Below are 23,562 nucleotides of genomic sequence, written 5' to 3' on the forward strand. Positions count from 1 at the left end.
TTCCCCTAGAGAACCATAACTAATACAACCAGTATATGCTTTATACCTGAAGTGTATTCCATTCCATTATGGCTGAATTTAAGTGTAATGTGATTTGGCCAATAGCTGATAAATTAAGTCACCCTAAATGGCCAAGTCTCATGCTTCAAACCTCACTCCACATTTTAAAAAAATTTATTAAAAATCAGAATTAATTTCAGGTTGATTATAAGGTTACTGAGTAATTATTCTGGCTCTGATTCCCCAGGCTTCTTGTTGAGATTAGCCTGAATGGATCTGGGTCAAAATGCTCAGGGACATCTGAATCTATGAAGCAGGTGGTCCCTTACCATCTTGGCTGCAAACAGGAGCCTTGGCTTACAGTGAGGATGGAAAACCTGAAATCCAATCGGGAGGGAAACCCCAGACTGGGTACTCTTGATAGTACTCTCTTCAGACACAAAGCAAAGCTTACATTTGTAGACTGTTCCCGAGTTCACCACTGCTTTGAATGCCTTAGCTTCTGTGTGATATAGGTACTGACTTAAAGAAAACCAGCCTAGACTCTGTGGCAGGTGCTTCATACTCAGAGAGTGTCGGATTTGCAGGTGTGTCTCAGCTATCCGAAAAGCCTGGAGAAGTCAGATGTGTGTAAACACCAGAAAGAATAGCAGGCCTGCGTTTTACTTACTCATCTTGTGGGGGATGTTTAGCTCCCAATCAATTTATATCCAGAACTGGTTTCCTCTGGAATAAAAGTTTGTGGTAAGCTGAGTTGGACACATTAGGGGTTTGCCTTATTGGCCAAGCTAAGGACTTTCTAGAGGATAGACATGTGACAGGCAAAAGCAGAGATTATTTTACAGAAATGGCTTTATACCAGCTGGTGACATATTTGTGTTCATCTACAATGACTTCCATACTAGTTTCAGGGCACAATAACTTTTCTCAAAAAAAAAAAAAAAAAAAAAAAAAAAAAACAGGCAAATATGGGGTGGTCTACCCAGCATTATCCAGGCAGGGTCGCTGTGAACTTTCTGGAATACCAGATTGACCATGTCCTCCCTTGTTGGGAGGCCAGCAGTCACCAGTGCAGTCCTAGTTGGAACTTTGCAGGTGAAGGGCTCTGTGAGGTCTGATGTAACAGGGATATCCCTGTTGTGTTTCCAATACATTTGTACATTCTTACAAAACCCTCTTTTGCCTCCAGTAATGCCCACCTTTATTTCCGTTCTTATAGACTCAGCTTCCTGTAGGCATTTGTTTATTGGGTCATGACTGATTTAAGGATTCTTCATTTCCCAAATAAAAAATAAAGTAGCGCCACACAATTTCATAATAGAGACTTAGACAGTAGCTCATCCACAGTATTGTCTGGGGTGGCCTCCCTCTATCCATCCAATGTAAAATGAAATTTTCAAAGACAAAGTTGGTGATGTGTATGAGTACATCAGCGTATGCAGCACAATAGATGATTGAAATACTTTAGGATTGTGTTTTCTTGTCTTCTCCCAAGTAGAGCTCCCTTCATGTAAAAGAATTTAATTGTTTTGTGCTTGGCCTGATCATTGTACACTTTGTTCGTGTCTCAGTAAAAGCAAAGAATGGGAGGGGGGTTAAATAGGAAACCAGGAAATCAATAGTCTTTTTTTTTTTTTTTTTTTTTTTTTTTGATAAATTTTGCTTTCAATAGACAGAGCCCCTGGGCTTCCTGTTGCTCCCTTGTGCTAAAGAAGAAAAATCAATGTACTGAAAGTGTTCTCTCCTTAATAGCATTGGGGGAATTCTGGGTATTCGTTAGCATTAGGATAATTCTGCATGTTGGTATATACAGGCAGTGATAAGTGGATTTTAAGGCTGGTATCATCTCTGCTCAATGTTGTCTGCAACACTTGCTTTTACACCATCCTTGAGCCTCATGGTTGTGTTAGCAACCTCAGAAGGCCACATTGCACCCCACCCACCTCAGCCCCGCCCTGTGTGTGTTGTTCCAGGTGTGCACTGTGACAGTGTGTGTGCCGAGGGACGCTGGGGTCCTAACTGCTCACTGCCCTGCTACTGTAAAAACGGGGCTTCTTGTTCTCCTGACGATGGCATCTGTGAATGCGCACCCGGATTCCGAGGCACCTCATGCCAGAGAAGTAAGTGTCTCATAGGTGATGGTCTCTGTCCCCCTCTTCCTGGGAATTACGTGTAGAACAATCTAGGCTCTACCCCTAGTTTCTAGTGATGTTTTGTATCAGTCAAGGGTAGAGCAGTCCTTGAAGATCAGTCCTCAAATGACACTTCCTCAAGAACTTTGTTCTTTTCAACCTCTAAGACTAACTTACCAGATGGGGCGTTAACCCTTTCTTCTTGGGGATGATTTCATTACCTCACGGGCACCATCATCACGGCGCGATTCTCATTTACTCCATAGAGTGTGCAATTGGTGTTCCAGAAATCCACTGACCTGTAAATATTTTATTCAGCAATTTGGCATCAGCCTTACCTCAATTACCAGAAGTTAACATCAGCCAAACCCCGAGGCAATCACATATCTCACTAGCAAGCTGAAAGTCAGTACTGTGAGCAAATCAGAACTGAAAGTTAAAAATGGGGACTGTTGATGATGCGACATAGAAACCTCCAACTAAGAAATGATCTGTGCAGTTTTCTAAATCTTTGGGTAAATATAATAAATAAGAAAAGTTATTGTTCTCAGATCAATTTCCTTTTCCTTTAAGAGTTCAATGCAATCACTTCTATATTTAAATCCAATAAAATATTGCAAGCATGCAAATATACAGTTTTGTTTATTTGCTCTCTAATCACAACTGTCAACCTGGAGAAAGATCATCAAATCTGAGCGTTCATCTATTTTTTTTTTCCCAATCATGGTTCTTGAAGAATAAAGGACCAACAAATGGCTTGGCAATACTTAATTGTGACATTGACATTTAGAGTTTTATTTTCCCCATTTCCTTACTCGTTCAACAAATGTCTTTGAGCCTCTGGTCTAGGTCTGGCCTTGAGTCAGCCACAGGAGGACAGTGAGGTCTACGGAGCCGTTCCCTCGTGCCAGTGAAATCCACAGTTTAGTGTTTTCTTTCCTTGTTAAAAGCTACCCTTCTTGTTTCATGCCTGAAAAATTCTCACTATCATTTTTTTAAAGCCTTCTTATTCCTCCACTTTAACTAGACCTCCAAGTGGAACAGGAGATAAACCCAACTCAGAAAGGTAACTATGAGTTTCCATTCCATTTGCAGTCTGCTCCCCGGGTTTTTACGGGCATCGCTGTAGCCAGACATGTCCACAGTGTGTGCACAGCAGCGGCCCCTGCCACCACATCACAGGCCTGTGTGACTGCTTGCCTGGCTTCACGGGAGCCCTGTGCAATGAAGGTAAGCACCCAAGCACTCTGGAGAGCCATAGGGAGGATCAAGCTTCCTGAGTTCTGCTCTCAGACTTCCCCAAGGCCACCTGTCCTGCCATCAGCTCTAGGAAGTTCTGAAAGTAACACAATCATTGGAAGCACCACCTTGTCACAATGCTCCCTTGGTTGTATCTTATGGTTTCATTGGAACCACCATCTCCAGAAAAGTCAATGGGAGGAAGGATTTTGACTCCCTGGAGGAGAAACTACATCAGATTCCTACAGACACCCACAGGCCTTTGGTTTCATGTGTTTATAAAAATGAGTCCATCTGGGATTAGGGTATGTGCTGTCTTAAATGGAGGCAGGCAGGCAATGGGTGGCTGGGTGTGACCCTGGAATTTGTTTCCCATTTTCAGAGTTCTGTGAGATGAGTTCCAACTCTAGCTGACTGAACTTTGGTTTATTCACAGTGTGTCCCAGTGGCAGATTTGGGAAAAACTGTGCAGGTGTTTGTACCTGCACCAACAATGGCACCTGTAACCCAATCGACAGGTCTTGTCAGTGCTACCCAGGCTGGATTGGCAGTGACTGCTCTCAGCGTAAGTCTTGTTGGAGAACAACCTAACGGTTTCCTATGTCTTAGGATTGAATAATGACAGTTTATATGATCAAGAAAGAATATATGACCATGACCATCTATTAAAGGAAAGTATTATAGCTTTAAAATTGTGAGCTCTGTACAATGACCCATCAATATCTACCAACAAATTGATGTGACTGTTTGGGAAAAGCCTAAATTCATTTTTTTTCCTATTCACTGCTCAGGGACTTTCCATCCACTCTTTTTTCTTTCTCTTTCTTCCTTCCTTTTTTTTTCTTGCCATAAGGCTCCACATAGCCAAGAATGGGCTTAAACTCACTGTGTAGTCTAAGATAACCTTGAACTTTTGCTCTTTTTTGCCTCCACACCCCGAATGCTGGCTTTACAGGTGTTCACAGTCATATTTGGTTTTGTGCAGTGCTGGGAATGAACCCAGGGCTTCAGGGATGGTAGGCAAGCACTCTACCAACTGAGCCACATCTCTCTCTCCCTAGTATCCATCCATCCAACTAAAACAAAAGTAGATGCATTTAGAGATCTGTTGTTTTCTTCACCAGAAGATTGAATTAAGGATCCATGAAGAAGTAGAATCAAGATGATATGGATCTTAGCTTCCTGGGCTCCTGGGCAGATTGGCTACTTTACTGCCCCTCACATCTTGTCCTCTGTCTTAGCCCCTCAGGTGTCTCTCATGCTGCTCTTCAGATGTAGTATGACCCTAAGAGGAATTGTGTTGATGACTTTAGACTACCCATGACATGAAAAGAGGACAGTGGCCATAAGCCAGACTTTGAAAGGCCCAGTTAGTACATTTTCACAAAGCATTCAGCTTTGGACCAAGGACAGCACCTGTCTGCCCTTCTACTCTTCATTACAGCTTACATGAGCCATAGTTAGTTCGTATCAATTCCAACATGGTACACATATGGTAGGTCAAGGAATGACTCTGTTTGCGGGCCATTGAATTCAGACTATAGGGTTATCAATCTGTAAATATCAATTGATGAGGGATATGTTTTTGTCTGAAAGGTAGATTTATTTTCAGTCACTCAGGTTGCTCCCCCCTTCCCCCATTTCTGAGATAAGAAGAAAGCCTTTGGTGAAAGGAATGTTTGTTGTTATAGATAATTTCATAGTAGGTGCTTTTAATCTTTTGGGGGGGTAGACATTCAGAAGTAATTGCCATCTGTTCAAGCCTGTGCATGGCAGGGCTCTGACTGATTCAGACTGGCACAGGAGCAGGTTGTGGAATAGGTACTCAAAATGAATGGCAGGGCTTAGGCGAGAAAACAAAGACGCGATGTCATTGCTGGAACATGATTGGTATAATTTGCTTCTTTAATGCGTATTCTTTATTTTGGAAGTTGGTCACTTCCTCATTTGGAGGAGGAATGTGCTGGAAGGAACAAAAATGGGGACAGCACTGTGAATGGAGACAATAGCATGGCCTGTCCCCATAATCACTCCAGAGGAAACTGATTTATTTGGCAAACCTTGCCTCTCCTGGGGACCATTGGTTTCATTGATTCTCTACAGGCAAATCTTAATATTTCTTCTTGGCTGATTATCAGCCAGTTTCAAAAGAGGAAAGTCCTTCACCATGCACACAGAGACTTTGAAAACTAATGGAGCACATTTAAAGGGGGCAAGTGTCCTTGGCAAAATGACTCTCTGAAGCCTTGTCTCTGCATTTACCTTTGGGAAGGGAAGACTTAAATGATCTTTATTTCCAATCTCTGACCACAGCTGGCATAAGGAGTAAAGCCTGCTGCAAGTGGCAAGCTTAGAAACATATGCTCTGGGCAGAAGACAGTTCATGAAAGTTTATTAGCCATCATTGGAAGGAGCCTGTGTGGGGCTTGTGAGATTACTCTGTGGTTTAAAGCTCTCAGTGTTGAATCATGAGGACCCGGGTTTGGATCCCAGCACCCTGGAAACAAGCTGGGGGTGTGTGTCCCATAAACACCTATAACTCCACCTCAGTATCCTCTTCTGATATCCATGTACACACAGGTGTAGACAGCCACACAAATATTACACACACGTACACACGCGCGCGCGCACACACACACACACACACACACACACACACACACACACACACAAACCCAGCTAAAGTAAGCAAATATGAAAACGAAAGAAATGGTATTAGGGAGACCGGGTGGAAGAGAACAAAGCTGGGTTTTTCTTTGTTTGGAGATGGTTGTTGGGGTTGGTGAAGTAGAGAGTGGTATATGCAGCATAGGGCGGGGTGGACGTTTTAGTTCTCTTCACCTGAGCTTTACTGTGGCCTTGAGGGTGAACTACTCTTATGTGCCAAATAGCCAGTGTCACTGGGAATCTGTGTGGCCATTAGCCACAACTGAACCAAAGTTCCTCATCTGTAAAGCAAGCCTTTTTTAGAAAACACATCCGCACATTCCTGTGGATCATGAATGTGAACTGTTATTTTTATCTTCATCTTGCATAAAAATGGCACATGTGTTTATGGGAACTACTTCTCATTTTAAAACTATGTCAGGTTCATTAATTTTCTTTAGTGCTCCATGTTCTCAATCAGACTACAAGATAGAAATTATAAGTAGCCACCCTTTAAATATTTTCTTGAAGCTGTAATATAAATAAAACTATTTGGGAGAGGAGGAATCGAATTATTTTGCCCATACTTGGTGTGGCTTTCTGATAGCTCTTCCACTGACAGTAGCTACTGATGATTTAGTTGTATTGTCATCTACGTCTCCCAATCAAAATTTCCTATGAACAAACTGATTCTTCTAGCAGGTCATTTGGCACACAAAGTGAGATTCTAAGGGCAACTCTGGATCCTAGAGACCAGAACAGGATTGGAAAACTTGAAGCCCCAAGCCCACGACCTAAGGAAAATCAGAGCCCTGAGCCCATGATTTGGGAGTCACAAGGACTGCCCATCCTGATCTAATCCTTACTCGGTGTCCCCTCTCAGGGAGACTGGGTTTTAGGAGAAGCCTTCATCATTCTCGTCATTGAACCTGACTTTACCACAGCTCTTCCCACCACTGCTTTACAGTTGACTGCTAGTTTTGCTTCCTGGCAAAACAGAGGTGTTCAGAGCATAGTTCAGACTCCATTTTTTGTCCTTTGTTCTTCCTTGGGTCTAGAACAGTGCTGGGTACACTGTCAAGTGAGATCTGCCTAACAGTTGAATCTTTAAAGTAATGTTTGTTCCCTCAAGTCCTTCAGCCATGTCGGTAGTTATTGCAATCAGCATTGCCTCATGGCTTTAGCACAGAATTCAGTCTATCAACTAAATCATGAGCCTATCGTCCATATTAGTGGTATTAATTTAGCGCATGGAAGGAGATGGGGAGTTGGTGGATGGAGTGTTCTGTTTGATGCTGATCTGGAGACTCCAACTCATCTCTGCACACCTGCTGTGGTTTTCAGCCTGTCCACCTGCTCACTGGGGTCCAAACTGCATCCATACCTGCAACTGCCACAATGGGGCCTTTTGCAGCGCCTATGATGGGGAATGTAAATGCACTCCTGGCTGGACAGGGCTCTACTGTACTCAGAGTAAGTAAGGAGCCTTTCGAGGCTCACAGGGAGTGGGGGGAAGGAGGGCACATCCTCCCTGTTTGTCTGTATCATGTTAGGTCATGAGGGCTCCTCCCAAATGTATGTCATCTACTCAGTGGCCTTTAGATAGCTCCCTTTCTCTGAGTGTTTCCAAACCCCACATACCAGCGATCCTTCTGCTATCTTATATGAGGGTACTGAGAAGGACCAAGGAGTGAAGCAGTGTGTGTAATTCATTTCTAATGTGTGACTGATTTCCCTCTCTTTTTTTAAACCAGACTGTATTTCTGTGCACGAATGCCTTTATTTCTTCTGACTGTACAAACGTGAGAATAAATGATAGGGGATAGGAAGTAAGTAGAGACACACAACCCACAGATTAACTTGCTGTGTTCCGACATAGGAAATGGGGTATATATACAGAAATCAACCAACTCCACATTCCTGGCTCATCTCCCATGGTGTCTGATTCCATGTGTCTGGACCAGGACCTGTGAATCTGCATTTCTGTGTACTGGTGATAATGTCAGTCTAGGATCATGTTTTTAAAAGCATTTCTCTAGTTCTTACTCCCAGTCTGAGTCTCATACTGCCCTTCAGTTTTCCCCCTGTGGATTTTAGTGTCAGAAGATACAATGCTCTCATGTCCCCCGATGAACACATTGTGGAGAAATACCCTATGGCTTTCAGCTGAGTGAAGTGACAAGCCAAGAAAGCATGGATTATGGCCATTGCCAATAGTAACATAACTTGAAAGAATAGCCGGGCTGAGGGAAAAAGGCAAGTTAGGAAGTCGGTAAATCCTATTAAATACTAATTTGTAAGTATAATAGAGAATAGCTGAAAGAAGACTTCTAGAAGTTTCGAGGAAGAGAGAGGGCTATTGACTCAAGATTTGCAAGACAGAATTGGCAAGTGCAAATTTGAAAGCATTTCTCTGAATACTGTGTATTCATAAAGATGTTTGAAGTCCGTAGGGGGAAAAAACATTGACATCATTTATAATCCTAAAAATAGGGTGACTTTAAAAAGGGGATGCTGTTAAATGAACCACAGCATTGCATAGTGGTGCCTGCGTGTGTCTGGCCTTACCATAGCCCTGCCAGCCGTTTACCTGCTGGGATCCTCAAGGCTTAGTTCTCACCTGTAGCATACGAAGGCCCGCCTCTGTAATTTTAGGCCACTAACAATCAAATGTCAGAAAGAATGACAAGGATCTGGTGCAGAGCGGATGTCAAATAAATAGAGGGTTCAGGGGTGTCATCTGAGACCTGTGTCTCATTCCCACTTCTGAAAATTCTAGCTCTCCTTAAATGGCAGAATAAAAGGCATGTGCAGTATTTGGAAACAACTGGGGAATCTGCCTGTACTGATGCTTTCATTGTGCCTAAAGCAGCTGCTGATGCACGTAAGCTGAGAGAGAGAGGGAGAGAGGGAGAGGGAGAGAGAGAGAGAGAGAGAGAGAGAGAGAGAGAGAGAGAGAGAGAGAGAGAGTGTGTGTGTGTGTGTATGTGTGTATGTGTGTGCTCTGCCCAAGCTCTCCTGGTGGTGGAAGCCTTAGAAGCTATGTAGCAGTGCAGAGACCTAAAGGATGTTCCAAAGCAGCCATGAAACACAGTTGTTTTTTTCTGAGGCACTCTACCACATAATTAATAATAGTGATAACATGATTTAAATTAAAGACAGTCACAGTGGACAGGACTGGTAGAAGAATTTGTGTCATTTTGTACAAAGGTAAAAGCATACAGCCAACTGAAATACAAAATACTTTTGTCTGGAAAACACAAATCCAGGGTTCTAGAAACTGAGTGGAGAATTAAAGGGAATACGGCACCCTTTGAGGGCTCCAAGGAGGTTTGTAGGAAGATATACATTGACAGCTAGGGAACGCTGCTGCCTTCTGCTTGTGGATTACAGCAATCTCATTGTGGGAGCCCAGACCTGAGGCTCCTAAGCATCCCTGTGACAGCTGAGATGCACGGAAATGCCTTTACTCTCCAACAGTATTGGAAGTCCTTCAGGTTCAACCACAAGTACACGCAGGCGGGAGCCTTGTTTCTCACAGGCAGCCTTCTGACTGCCACTGTCTTCCCTCCTCACACAGGATGCCCTCTGGGGTTTTATGGCAAGGACTGTGCACTGGTATGCCAGTGTCAAAATGGGGCTGACTGTGACCACATCTCAGGGCAGTGTACCTGCCGCACGGGATTCATGGGACGGCACTGTGAGCAGAGTGAGTACACTACACGGCATCTCTGGGTACCTGCATCACCTTTCTCAAGTGCCCAGAGTTGCGAAGGCTGTACGACTGCAGCTTTTTTGAGTTGCTTAGGTGATGGTTACTAACCAGTACAGCTGATTTCCCCTTCTCAGGACCTTCCCACTAGAAACCTTGCTGGCTGTCTTTCCTCTGAATTCTGAGTGACTTCACCGGGTACTCTGGGTGGAAGGGGAGAGGCTGTAAGAACGCAGGCAAGCTCTACTTTTCCATCATGTCTGTCCTGGGTTCCCCCCTTTCTTATTTTTGGAACATGGTGGCTCGGAGGCTTAACAGAGATGGCTGGTCCCCCTTCATGGCAGCAGTGAACCCAGACTTAACATCAGAGGACAGAACACTGATTAGCAACAAATGCTGGGGCCTGGGACCAGCCCTAGAAACTTGCATGGGAATGAGTCAAGGCAAATGTTGCCACCCCTTTGACAATGACTTTTACTCTTTCCGCTAACACATTTTCATCCAAGTCTTAATCTTCAGGAGGACACACATTTTTTTATCTTAGTCTCACCCAGGAAGAATATACTGTAGGAATCACCCGGCTTTCTTATTTCAGTTTTCACCCCCCATGAACCATGTCTCTATTCACAAGGTTTAGGACTATTAGCCTTAAATGGTGGCTCCAAAGATGTCTCAGTTTAGAGATGGTATCGCCTGAACAGGTGGACAGAATTGGCATTCCTCCTCTCCATTGGAACTTTACAGCCCCCATTCAGCTCAGACATCTCAGCCTTAAGTGCCAATGCATGCCACCCCTCCTGCAAGTATAGCAAGAGCCACCCAGAGCCAGTTCAAGACAAAGACAGCATAATGAATCTTTGCATCACTGTTCCAGTGATCATAAAACAGTTAAGGAGTCACAGCAAGTCGAATGCACCTAGACCTACAAAGCAGCACAGGCTCTAAACAAACTTGTATGCAAGTGCCAGGCAACCAGTAAAGGTCTCATTAAGAAAATCCTCTTCAATTCTCCCATGATTTATCTGAATATGGAATTAAAGTGATTAAAGTGTCCGTATTTTTGAAGTTTATTCCCAATGCTCCTTAAAAACAGGAATCCTTGTTGCCAGACTTGGTAGCGATGGTACATCGCCCCCTGCTGTCCACTTTGCAAACAGCATCGGCATTAAAGATTATCAGTCTTAAATTCCATCCCCCTATACTGTTTTAAATTATAGCATATTGTAAGAATCGTACTGCATTAGTCTCTGAAACTATACTGGGTCATTCTATGTCAAGTGAAAATCTTACCTAGAATATAACCCAAACTGCTCCTAATTCCAGCTAATCCAAGTAAGAACATGTCTTCAAGAGGGATTGATTCCAGAGATGGCATAACTAGTTTGCCCTACTCTGTCCCACAGATCTGACTGTAGGAGTTCCCTCAATTTATTTTTCATGTTTCCATTGTTCCATGAGGACCCCACAGATCCTCTACGCATGCATCAGAGCACGGGCACTCATCAGGTTAATGTTTTAGGAGCTGAGCCATGTTGACAGGTTCAGTCCTGAGCAGCAGGACTGTGAACCCTACCATGGCTCAAGGACAACTGTCAAGCTTCACTCACCTCAGGCGGCACAGTTCTGTCTAAGCAGGAACCACGGGTAGGGCTCAGCACCTGATAAACAGAACACACAGAAAAAGACAGTCTCAGTCTGGGCCCCCAAGACTTGGGATTATAGTGACTTTATTTCCTCTCCAGAATGCCCCGCAGGAACATATGGCTATGGCTGTCGCCAGATTTGTGACTGTCTGAACAACTCCACCTGTGACCACATCACCGGCACCTGTTACTGTAGCCCAGGGTGGAAAGGAGCACGATGCGACCAAGGTAAGTACTAGTGAATAACAAGTGTTGCCTCTTTGTGTGTGGCCACCATGTACACTCAGCATTAAGTACTTTCACGTGTGATATCTTCAGTATGCCTCTTTGAAACTCATCAGGCTATCTGGTTATTTATATGGTTGCTGGGTGAATGTTTTACTTTTGCTGTCTTTAATAAGTGAGGAAACTGGCTCAAAGTTACAGAAGTTAGACAATATCCCCAGGGTCACCTAGCTGGTACTTAGAATGTCACAGCTTTGATACAATGCTTTTCTCACGCTAAAATTCATGAACTTTCTGTTTTTTTATATTTATTTAGATATAACCGACACATAAAGCACATACATTTATCTCCAGTTTTCTGAAATTTGTATATATCCCTGAAGTAACCACCACAATAAAGATAATACCCACCAGCCTGTATTCTTGTGTCCTTCTCTGTTACCTCTTCACTAGTTTGCAGGCTATCACTCATATTTCTGTCATTATTTATATTTTTCCCACAATTCCATGTGAAAAGAATCACGTTGTGCACTTTTTACACCTGGTTTTGTTTAGTCACCATAAATATTTGTAAGTTAAAAATGTGTTTTTAAGCAAATCAATAATCCAGTTATTTTGCTGCTGTGTAGTAGTCCATTGAATAGAGATACCACAATAGAAAACTGATGGCTTTCAGTGTTTGCTATCACCAAGGCACCAACAACATCTGAAAATGAAGAATGTCTGGTTTTTCCCCTGCTCTGTTTCCAAATTAGTGTTTCCTGGAGTGAAAACGCCCAGGCATTAAGCCAGTTTTGTTTTGTTTTAAATCAAGATCAAACCTTTACGTGGCCCCTAGTCACTCACACTCAGCCTGTTTCCACCCTCTCCTAGCTGGTGTCATCATTGTGGGCAATCTGAACAGCTTAAGTCGGACCAGCACCGCCCTGCCTACTGATTCCTATCAGATCGGCGCCATTGCAGGCATCATCATCCTTGTCCTGGTTGTGCTCTTCCTGCTGGCACTGTTCATTATCTATAGACACAAGCAGAAGAGGAAGGAATCAAGCATGCCGGCAGTGACCTATACCCCTGCCATGAGGGTCATCAATGCAGATTATACCATCACAGGTAGGGCTTAAGTGCAGGGAGGCATGTCCTTCCTTGCAAATCCAGGCTTCCTGGGCTTCTTAGGGATTTGGTATTTGGCTGTGTGTCCATTGTGTCTGGCAGTTTTCCAAAAGGCGACCACACATTCGGAAGAGGTATATGTGCCTAGAGACGTGATTTACAACTCAGCAGTAGTAAAATTATCACTTTCATTTTTTCAGAGGCTTTGAAAAAAATTTGTGTGTGTGTGTGTGTGTGTGTGTGTGTGTGTGTGTGTGCGCGCACACACACACACGTGCATGAATTTATTGCTTATGTGTATTCAGGTGCCTATGGAAGCCAGAAGAAGTAGTCAGATCCCCAGGGGAACTGGAGTTACAGATGGTTGTGAGCTGCCCAACATGGGTGCTTGGAATCTTGGAATTGAACCTGGGTCCCCTGGAAGAGCAGCAAGCACTCTTAACCATTAAGCCACTTTTCCAGCCCTTCTGTGAGGATTTTTAAATTGGGTCAATGAATGATTGCTTCATATTTAGGCAATTTCGTTTATGCATAGAATCTTCTGAACAGCCAATCCCAAATCCTCTCACATAGGAGTGGGGAGGAGAAAAAGAGTCAGGGCAGTCTGTGGTGTGTGCTCTTCAGCTGACATCCTCTGTGCCTGTACTCAACAGTAACTGTAGAGAGCCAGTTAGCAGGAGACGAGCCTGAGGTATTAGCAAGAGCCAAGGAAGTCCATTATAAAACCTCTTTTGAATCCATTCATCCTTCAAAGGAAGTAAACTCTTAAAGTGAGGAAACTGAAAATCTTACTCAGTCTTGAGCAATTACTGAAGGACCCTGGCTATATGCTTATAAATATTATGATTCTGGGAGAATATGCAAAGTGGGTAATTTACATAAGAGTGTATTTTCAGTGCAAAATTACTATGTCAAGAAACCAAGTGCTTTTAAAGAAGCAGATGGGTATAGCTGCTGGAGTTTCAAGTGATGCCGTCTGTGTTCTTACAGGTCCCCAAGCTAAGAGCAGTCTTCTGTGTATGCATTCCGTTTCCAAAGAGGCAGTAGCTGGTGCCTGCTAGTCTGGGGGCTTTTGAGGAGTAGGCTGGGTAGGAGAGGAAATCATCTTGATTAAATCATCTCCTCTTTTTGCAGAAACCCTGCCTCACAGCAATGGTGGAAATGCCAACAGCCACTACTTCACTAATCCCAGTTACCACACACTGAGCCAATGTGCCACATCCCCCCATGCCAATAACAGGGACAGGATGACCATTGCCAAGGTGAGAAAAAAGAATCTGAAAGTGGAGAGGGGAGAGAGACAAGGTGCACACATCCACCCGGGCCGCAGCTCACTGCTGCTGCTCTAGCTACTTTGTGCATCTTGCACACTTGTTTCCTCTTAAACTATCTTCTGAGTGTGTTTAAGCACCTCCAGGGACCTCACCAGGGGCTAAACAGTAATGGCTTTCCGTCTGTCCCATGGCTGCTGTATGCATTAAAGTCTTCTTGTCAACAGCCCCTCACTGTGCTGCTAATTTTACAGGAGCTGAAAACAATGTCTCATGATGACGCTGATAAAAACATAAATTCCTATTGTAAAATCACCAGCTTCATCTTTTCTGACCACCTGTGTTTCTGTGTCCTCCCCAGGATGCTCTTCGTTCCAAACTCACCTTCCCTCTGCCCCCCAATATCCATCGTCTGGCTCATCACTGTCCAGCTCTCTCTTCGGGAAAGAAGGGACAGAGCAAAAGAGGGGAGGGGAACAAAGTTGATGAACTAATCCACTGCCATTATTGACCCTGCTGGTTTTTCACCGTGGCATCTGAGAGTTAGTGATGCACACTGCCCAGATAACATATCCACCCCATCTGGTACAGGTTCCATGCTCGTGTTTATGCCTACCGGCGTGGCCAAGGCACTGGGGACCCATGGCGTCATGGAGACTTTGATAGAACCTAGACCCACAATTCCTTTCTTCAATTTAAAACTATTTTTTTATAACCCAAGTGAAGTCTAATTGGTAAGAGGTGACAGGTCCTGGGGACTGAAGGACGTTCAGTGTGCACGCCAGGAATGGGTCACTTCACCTCTTTCTCACCCTACTAGAGGGCAGAGCCTGGCCATCAACCCTGAAATTGCCTTTTCCCTGTGTGGTCTCCTTTTAAATCTTGTTTTTTCTTTTCCTAGTCGAAAAACAATCAGCTCTTTGTGAATCTTAAGAATGTGAATCCTGGGAAGAGAAGTGCTTTGGTGGACTGCACCGGGACGTTGCCAGCCGACTGGAAGCAAGGTGGCTACCTCAATGAACTTGGTGAGGCCCACAAGCGCATGCGCATTCTGGACAGTCTGAGCACTCACTCTGCTGTGCCAGCACTGTAGTCATCCAGCAGAAACACGCACCTAACCCGTATAACGGAACTATGTGTAACACCTCCATAGGGCTTACTAACTAGCCTCAATGTCTTATTTGTTCAGTGAACACAGAATTGACAGGCAAGCATCTCTGCCTGCTAGTTGCTTCATCCTCCGTTCTCATCAGAGCTCTGCTAGGTAGCCCCTCAGCTCCATGTTAAACAAATGAGCTATTAAAAGCTGAAGTGACTTCCCAAGTTTCCAGTAGCTTGCTTTAAAAACCTGTTAGAACCGGTCTTTGAACCCTGTCAGCTTTTGCCACGATGTGGGATCCTCTTTGTTCCCCCTTGCTATTGAATACCAGGTTCAGTGTCTTTCCACTTTTTCAGGTGTGGAAACACTCAAGCTGTTTGCAATCAAGATGGATTTATATTCTTAGCGAATACGCCAAAGGGCCCCCTGCTGATGGCTGATGTGGACGGTGTCTACTTGATAGTTAGCATATTGCAAAGTAAAAATTAAGCAACTTAAAAAAATAGTTATAATTTTAGCTGATTTACAGTAAGAACCTCATTTCATAACACTAAGAGTATATTATAAAACCACATTCTCTTTATTGAAATAGCAGTGTTAAAAAAACCTAACACCCCCATCCCACCCCAATTAAATGGCTCTGGCTTATAGCTTTATTTCCTGTCTGGCTTAAGAGCAAATAGCCAAATTCTCACATCTGCTTTTCAGTCACTTAGTCAGTTGTGGAGCTCATACTGTACGGCTTCAGGGAAAACCCACTGTACGCTTGAAAGAGAATTAGGAAGATTAGTGATCCAGTAATGAGCATGGGTTTACTGCCTTTGTGTCGGACTGGTTCTGTTGCTGTGATTAAAAACCTTTAGTCAAAAGCACTTCTAGAACACAATCTATTATAGAAGTCAGGGCAGGAACCTGAGGCAGAAGCCATGGAGGAATGTTCCCCCAGTCTCTCTCTCCCTCCAGTCTCCTCTCTTCCTTCCCCCTTTCTCTCCCCCTCCCCACATCACCACCCTCTGCTTTTAACTAAATCCTTAACATTGCTTTGAAAGATTAAAACAAAAATTTCCTGCAATGCTTACAGAAGGACTGATGCTGATGATGTTATGACAACTTAAGTGTTACAGTAATTGAAGCTCCATTTATTTCTACCGTGCTTCAAAGTCTGCAAGGTGTGTGTGTATGTGTGTGTGTGTGTGTGTGTGTTAGATTTCACTTAATAGTGAGAACAGCTACATAAGGCTGGAGTGAAGGTTTTGGAGAAGAGAACACAGACACTTGGAGCTAAGCCCTAAAATTAGATGCCTAGGGAGTGATGGGAGCTAAGTGCTTTGGTTCCTATGGGCTGCCCATTCCTCTTGCCCCTGATGGTTGCATGCAATCTTTATTTCCTCTTCAGCACTAGATCTGCAGTGTAGCATTTACACAAGGTGGCATAAAATGGACTAGAGGGGACTTCTTGTCTTCTCAGGAATGTGAGTGCTATGGGTTGGTAATTACAGCTGGATGCTCTATCAAAGATTCTTATATAGCTGCTTCATTGAGTTCAGTGTGTGACATTTTCACTGCCAACAGATTTCATTTTTTTCCCCAGTGTGAGCAGGGTGATTGATTCCAAACCAACACCCACCTGAAGTTCAAATCTTTGAAAACAAAATAACTACTTGTTTTATCTAGGTAGATTCATCTACAAATGCCACCCCCCAAAAAACAAAAACAAAAAACAAAAAAACAAACAAACAAAAAGAAAACTGGAAAGTCAACAGCTTCAAATAAAAGTTAATAAAGATGGTCAAGTTCCAGAATCCACTGGCAAGCTGTTAAGTCAACACACTTATAGTAGAGATAGTGCTATAACTGAATACTAGTTATTGAGAAAACTGTGAAAACCACCAGGCCCTTAAAGGAGCTGTTAGAGAGTGAACTCTCAGGTCTAGCCTTGACTACATTCTTTATCTTAGCCTTGATTCAGGTTTACTGTTCCTCTCTGCTTGTCCCTTTGTTCTTACATAAGTTTTCCAGCCGTTTCCAAGTCTTGCAAACAAGCAGGTGAATGACGAGATGAGTGTGTCCGTGTGTACTGCGCCCTTGGGTCCAGCTCCTAGCATGATTGGTTTAAAGATGCTGGAACAGAGCCATGGCAGCTCATTTTGGAGCAGCGTCTGCTGCGATTTGAGATGTGGGGCATGTTTCCTTTTACTTTCAGTCCTCATGGGCTGGTTTTCCTTTCTTCATCACAGGTGCTTTTGGACTTGAGAGAAGTTACATGGGAAAGTCCTTAAAAGGTACGGTGTAAACTTGAAGAAGTATCTCAGAGACGGAAATACTTTTTAAAACCAGCAAGTATGGAATTACTATGATAACCTAGAATTTTTCAATGTGACAAGTCACTGTACTACGACACCAACATGTTTGATGGACATAGAGAGAATGAGTATAGGCGGACCTGTTTTACAGGGGACAAATGTTACAGTTTTCCGAGGGAACGCTCATATTTTCTCGAAATGAAACAGCGGGGAAAGAGAATTGTGGACTGGGAAATAGCTGGATAAAAATTGAACAGTGATTAACAATGGCCCTTCATAGTGAGTTTGAGCAGTAAATCTATCCAGTACCAAAGTGTTAGAAAGAGCTTCCACAACATAAATGCCCCTCTTTCTATGATACTAGAAATACTCTGTGTTTCTGGGGCTATCAACTTCTGGCTTCTTGATTTAATTAGTAAATCTTCTCATAGTATCAGTACAGAATTGAGTGTATTTGAATGTGACCATCAAAATGAAATCAGATCCATGACATTTTTCTTGGCAGTCCCTTAGAAGGGAGCTAAAATTACTTTATAGATGGGCAATCTTATAGAAAATTATCTTCAAAATAAGTAGATAGTGCACATTGTTTTCATAAAATTCCATTAGAGAAAGCTACTCATAAAGAAAAAGAAGTAATCTGCCCAAGGAAATTATCACCAAGAAATAACGTTGCCTGTGAACTGCACTTATACCTTCCTTTTCATTTCTCTTCTCAGATCTGGGAAAGAACTCTGAATATAATTCCAGTAACTGCTCCCTAAGCAGCTCTGAAAACCCATACGCCACGATTAAAGACCCACCTGCACTCTTGCCTAAAAGCTCCGAGTGTGGCTATGTAGAGATGAAGTCACCAGCGCGGAGAGATTCCCCATATGCAGAGATCAATAACTCCACTTCAGCCAACAGGAATGTCTATGAAGTTGGTGAGTTCTCTATCCATATACAGAACCTTGGCCCAAGACTGTGTCTGAAACAGTTCTAAGTAAGCCCATGTTTTGTATGTAATTGTGTTATACAGAGATCATATTAATTGATGTGAAATGATCTTTTTCAGGGAAACAGCAATTAGCAAATTAAAAATAATTTTCCTTATCTTCCACATGGCCATCACGTTTTGTTTTATAACCATGATAAATATTTTTGCACACATGTGGAGGAGCATATGTATCCTATTAGTTAAGACAGCAGGTAAGTCAAAACAAATGGCTCAAGTGGACCAAACAGGTGGCCCATTTCCTGGCTATATCCATAACATTTAACATAATGCTTTTAGCAGAATTGGAACATTTTTATTTTAAGCTTACTTAATATGTCAGATGTGTTCTCTTATTAATCTGTTATGAATGAGAGTAATTAAATATAAAACTATACTTATTTTGAATGCCTTCTGTGAATGCCATTTGGGAAAAGATAAAACATACCTCAGCCAGTGTTGACTAGATAGCAGATCTACATATTACAGTCTCTCCATCCACATACACAGTATAAAAATATGTTGTTAATGGGGAAACTATAGTGAACATATTTATTTATTTGTAATCAGTAATAGCATCCTCCAACTGATCTTTCAGCCCACCACATTAAGATGAGAACTTAGCTCAGTGTTGAAGGCTAAACTTGTAAACGTGTCGAGTATTTCTATAAATACTCTTGCACCTGTAGGGTCAGGGGTTTGGACTAGGTTATTCCCAAGGTTCCTACACATCTTGATTTCTTCATCCTTGTCTCTGAATACTATTTCTGGGTTCCAGTTAGTGGAGCAACTATAGAGTTCTCTTCCCTGTAAAATTACAACAGATACTGGTTTTTTTTTAAAACTATTTCCCTAGATTTTTATAAAGTACTTCTTTTGTGTTTTATATTTGAAAGAAATAGCATCATCTTTAAATATTTTTCCCCTTGCTGATCAATTTCTGTTGTTGGTTGCTGGTTACAGAACCTACAGTGAGTGTTGTCCAAGGAGTATTCAGCAATAATGGTCATCTCTCCCAAGATCCATATGACCTTCCAAAGAACAGTCACATCCCTTGCCATTATGACCTGCTGCCAGTAAGGGACGGTTCATCCTCTCCCAAGAGAGAAGATGGTGGTGGCGGCAGCAGCAGCAACAGCAGCAGCAGTAGCAGCAGCAGCAGCAGCAGCAGCAGCAGCAGCAGTGAATGACATCAAAGGACTACAGGGTGAGCGCTGGAACTCTTTCCATGCCCGCTGTTCAGGTCTCCATCTTCCAGATGATGCTGCAGATGAAGTGAACTAATCCAATAAGCAGTTGTTGAACACATACCAGAAAGCTCCAAGCTGAGGCTGATGCCCATCACGGTGTGTTGTCAACAGATGGTTTGGAAGGAGGGAGCTTCACGATTTTTCATTGCTGTTAAGTTAGGAACTGCAAAACCAGTGACTTGTTATAAGATGTTGGATGATGGGGAGAACTTGGTAGAACCTATCAGAGACACAGACTTGAGGGGACACTGTCATTATCCCCTGAAAAATTAAAATCTGTTTGTTGTCTGTAACATCACAGAGACACCCATAGCTAGGATTATTCAGGTTACCACACATTTACTTAATGAAAAAGGAAATTACTAAACATGTAGAAGACAAGGAGTATAATCCTGAGTCCTTCTTGCATAATATTTTTCCATTTGGACTCAGGATCGTAGGAATTGTATGATCATGGGAAGAAGCAGTCTGCCAGGTGGTAGAACTGCATAAACTTCAAATAAACACTAGAAATGGGAGCAAATATAAATACAAAACTTTGTTTTTAAGATGAGCAATGTACAATTAAAATAGATATAGTGTAAGTATTACAGAAATCAGTACATAAATGTGGTATTTCTGTTTGACCTTTGGCCCATGTAAGATTCACGACATCATTCTAATTGATGTCTCCATCATGCATATTTACCACTTCAGGTTCATAACTTACTAGTTATTCATAAATACAAAGATGCAATCGTTTTATTTTTGATTGAGTGAGTGTGTGAAGAGTGGCAAAGGGTGTACATTTAAGTGTACGATGCTTGGGTATGATAAACCTTTAGTAATACGTGCTGTAATATAGACTTAGAGGAACGTTCTCCTTAAATTTTCCCTAGAAGTAATCGAAATATTTTTGTGCATATTTGGGAAAAGGACACTTTTCTTATTAATTGTTGATGTAGAGAAACTATGCTTAAGCTGGCCTTTTGCATTGCTAATGTGACATGCACCCATCCCTTTTAGTTGGTATGTTCATTAAGTTGGATATTCTGTGTTTTGTAATGTTTGGATTGTTAATGCAAGAATATGATGTGTCCATTGTTTGCTGCACATTGTCATTCATCTTTTGCTGGATAAAGATGCATTGTTTTTCTCTTGGAGTGAGGAAATGAAAATATACAATTTGAACCTATTAAATTGGTTGTTATGGAAATATATTAGTAGCCATAGGTGCACAGCTGATCACTGGAATGGAACTTTTTTGAGTCCACAATGGAGCTCTTCTTTGGATGTTAGTTACCTGAGTCTTGGTTAAACTCAGGAAGGAGGAGCAGTGGGTACTACAGGTGATTTACTAAAGACTTCCATCATGGTTATTGAAGACTGACCATCTAAACTGGGATACTTTTAATAGTAAATGAGGACATTACTAATAATCAGTCTGCATTGGATTCAAATATGAACGGTCCCCAGCAGACTAGAACAGAGTGCATACTATCACAGATACATCTTTACCCATGGCTTTTACCTCAAGACAATACCAATCTGATACAAGAAGGCATTGCTATACCCGAGCATACTGAGGAGTGGAAAGACTGTGAGGGAATGTAACATCACAACAGAAATGCAGCAGTCATTGATGTTCTAAAGATATGAAACCCTACATGGTAATCTGCTAGAATTCATTTATAATTATCTACTCCACACCCCTCTACTGCGGTAGCCATAGAGTATTGTTCTACTCCGCCTTTGCAGTGGAATATCTAGTCAGTTTACATTTTACACCTGTGCCTGTCATGATAGGTTAATTTGGTCAGGTGAATAATTCTGCAAATGTACTTAGGGCAATTGCTTTTTTTATTATCTGGAATGGACTTCAGAAACAATTGATTTTTTTTTTTCCCAGTAGTTAAGCACTGGCTGATCCCTAGGGAGCAAACATCAAACAGACTTAGCAGCCACAGGAGTCCTTCCTGTGTTAAAAAAAAAAAAAAAAAAAAAAGAAGAAGAAGATCAAGCAGTTGTCCTTTTTCTCCTTTAATATTATCATTTACTGCATGTGTACAGCATTACATCTGAACTTGCCCAAATGAGAAAGCATATACTTGCTTTCATTAGGAGAATATATATTTCTGGTTAACTCTATGATAAGGAAAATTTTATAATTATTCAATGTTAGACACAAGCCCCTCCTGGTAGAGTACTGGTAGCAGACAGAATTCAATGTGTTTAGCATTGTTTATTAGATATTGATCAAGTACAGAAAAAACTGACCTTGAAAGTTTATAACAGAGCAGCATAGGGTGTCACAGCCAAATCTATTAACATAATGACTGCTGGTCATGAGAAATGCAGACTACTTCATGGAAATATGATCATTTGGACCTCAGTGGGCCATAACAGTGGTCAGTCTTAGGGAACTTTGCAACCAAATATAAGTTGAAGTCAAGCAAAATCATCATAATACCATTGATAATTCACATTGATATTAGAAGTCTACAGTTCAAGTAAGAAAAAAAAAACATAGAAATTAATTTGGGTGTTATGATTTCCATCTCTGGGTAACATGTCCTTATTATTCCAGTGAAACATTCAAGGGCTATTTTGATTTTGAAGTCTTAATGTCATGGACATGCCCAGAGGCTTGCTGGGGAGTGGTTGTTTATGAGATGTTGTTATGGGATGACACACAGCAAGCTGCCCCACAAAGTCCTGTTCAGTATTTTGTCTCATCTTTGTTTTGATATGACCAAATTGCAATGTATCTATCTATATATTTTAAAAGGAACAATTCAAACTGCAGTATGGTTAACTTGGTAATAGCAAACAAAATTTAACTCTTTGAGTGTTAAACTGTCTCTCTTTTCCAAAGATGACACACCCTCCTCAGCATTAGTGCCATTGTCATTTATACTGCCAAGTAGCTTTATAGATGAATACAATAAACTTTCTGATAAAAAACAACAAAAACTCTAAAGCAGTATTTCTTTCATGTGACTCGGTTGACCAAGGAGAGAAAGTTTATGATGCTACTAGAAATTTAAGACTTTGTCATGTGTGGCTCTAGAGTACTCTCTCCGTACATTAAAAAAATAGTAGCACTTTGTTATATTTAATTGCTCTTGTGTATGCCTTTCCTTTAGATCAGCAGTTCTCAACCTTTCTAATGCTGCGACCCTTTAATACAGTTCTTCATGTTGTGGTGACTCCCAAACCATAAAATTGTTTTCGGTAATACTTCATAACTGTAATTTTGCTGCTGTTATGAGTTGTCATGTAAACAATCTTTGAAGACAGAGGTTTGCCAAAGAGGTCTCCACCCACAGGTTAAGAACAGCTGCTTTAGATTTGTTACATTTGTTTGTTTTCAAGACCAGATCTTATGTAGGTCAGGGTGGTTGAAGATGACCCAAACTACTGACATTCCTGCTTCTGTCTCCAGAGGGCACCACCGGGTCCCCAGCCCAAGATTACTGTTCTTGAAACATAGGAGCCTCATTTTATTCACATGTGGACTGGCTTACATTTTCAGAGGGTGAGTTCCATGACCATCATGGTGGGAAGTAAGTGTGGCAGCAGGCAGGCAGGCATGGTTCTGAGAGCTTACACCGGATCTGCAGGCAGCAGGCAAAGAGAGACTGGGCCTACTGGGCTTTTGAAACCTCAAATCCCGACCCTAGTAACACATCTATTAAAACAAGGCCATACCTCCTCCAAAAAGGCCACACCTATTAATCCTTCCCAAATAGTTCCACTAACTGGGCACCAAGCATCCTAACATAGGAGCTCTATAACATTACCATCAGCCCTCCTCTGTTCATATAGATGCTGTGTTCAATTTCAGCACCTCTGTAGATCTCCCTGGTCCTTTGCATACTGCAACGAGTGCCCTTAGCAGATGGCCACTGCCTAGTGGCTAGTCATGAAAGTGCTAGTCCTTTTCAACACAGCACTGGCATAAGGCTTTCAGTTTG

General features: G+C 42.2%; 1 protein-coding gene across 1 annotated transcript in view; it reads left to right on the plus strand.

The window, feature by feature from the left end:
• Megf10 (multiple EGF like domains 10) overlaps positions 1-19,546 on the plus strand; it is a 137,418-nt gene extending 117,872 nt beyond the window's left edge. The window contains exons 14-25 of the mRNA XM_051201183.1: positions 1,974-2,120; positions 3,228-3,362; positions 3,808-3,936; positions 7,362-7,490; positions 9,598-9,726; positions 11,472-11,600; positions 12,471-12,707; positions 13,842-13,969; positions 14,880-15,003; positions 17,315-17,359; positions 18,100-18,306; positions 19,320-19,546. Coding sequence (XP_051057140.1) covers positions 1,974-2,120; positions 3,228-3,362; positions 3,808-3,936; positions 7,362-7,490; positions 9,598-9,726; positions 11,472-11,600; positions 12,471-12,707; positions 13,842-13,969; positions 14,880-15,003; positions 17,315-17,359; positions 18,100-18,306; positions 19,320-19,546 — 1,766 coding nt within the window. The remainder of the gene's footprint in view (positions 1-1,973; positions 2,121-3,227; positions 3,363-3,807; positions 3,937-7,361; positions 7,491-9,597; positions 9,727-11,471; positions 11,601-12,470; positions 12,708-13,841; positions 13,970-14,879; positions 15,004-17,314; positions 17,360-18,099; positions 18,307-19,319) is intronic.
• Positions 19,547-23,562: the final 4,016 nt, after the last annotated feature.

This window comes from Phodopus roborovskii, unplaced genomic scaffold (assembly GCF_943737965.1).
Source record: "Phodopus roborovskii unplaced genomic scaffold, PHOROB, whole genome shotgun sequence".
Classification (NCBI taxonomy): Eukaryota; Metazoa; Chordata; class Mammalia; order Rodentia; family Cricetidae; genus Phodopus; species Phodopus roborovskii.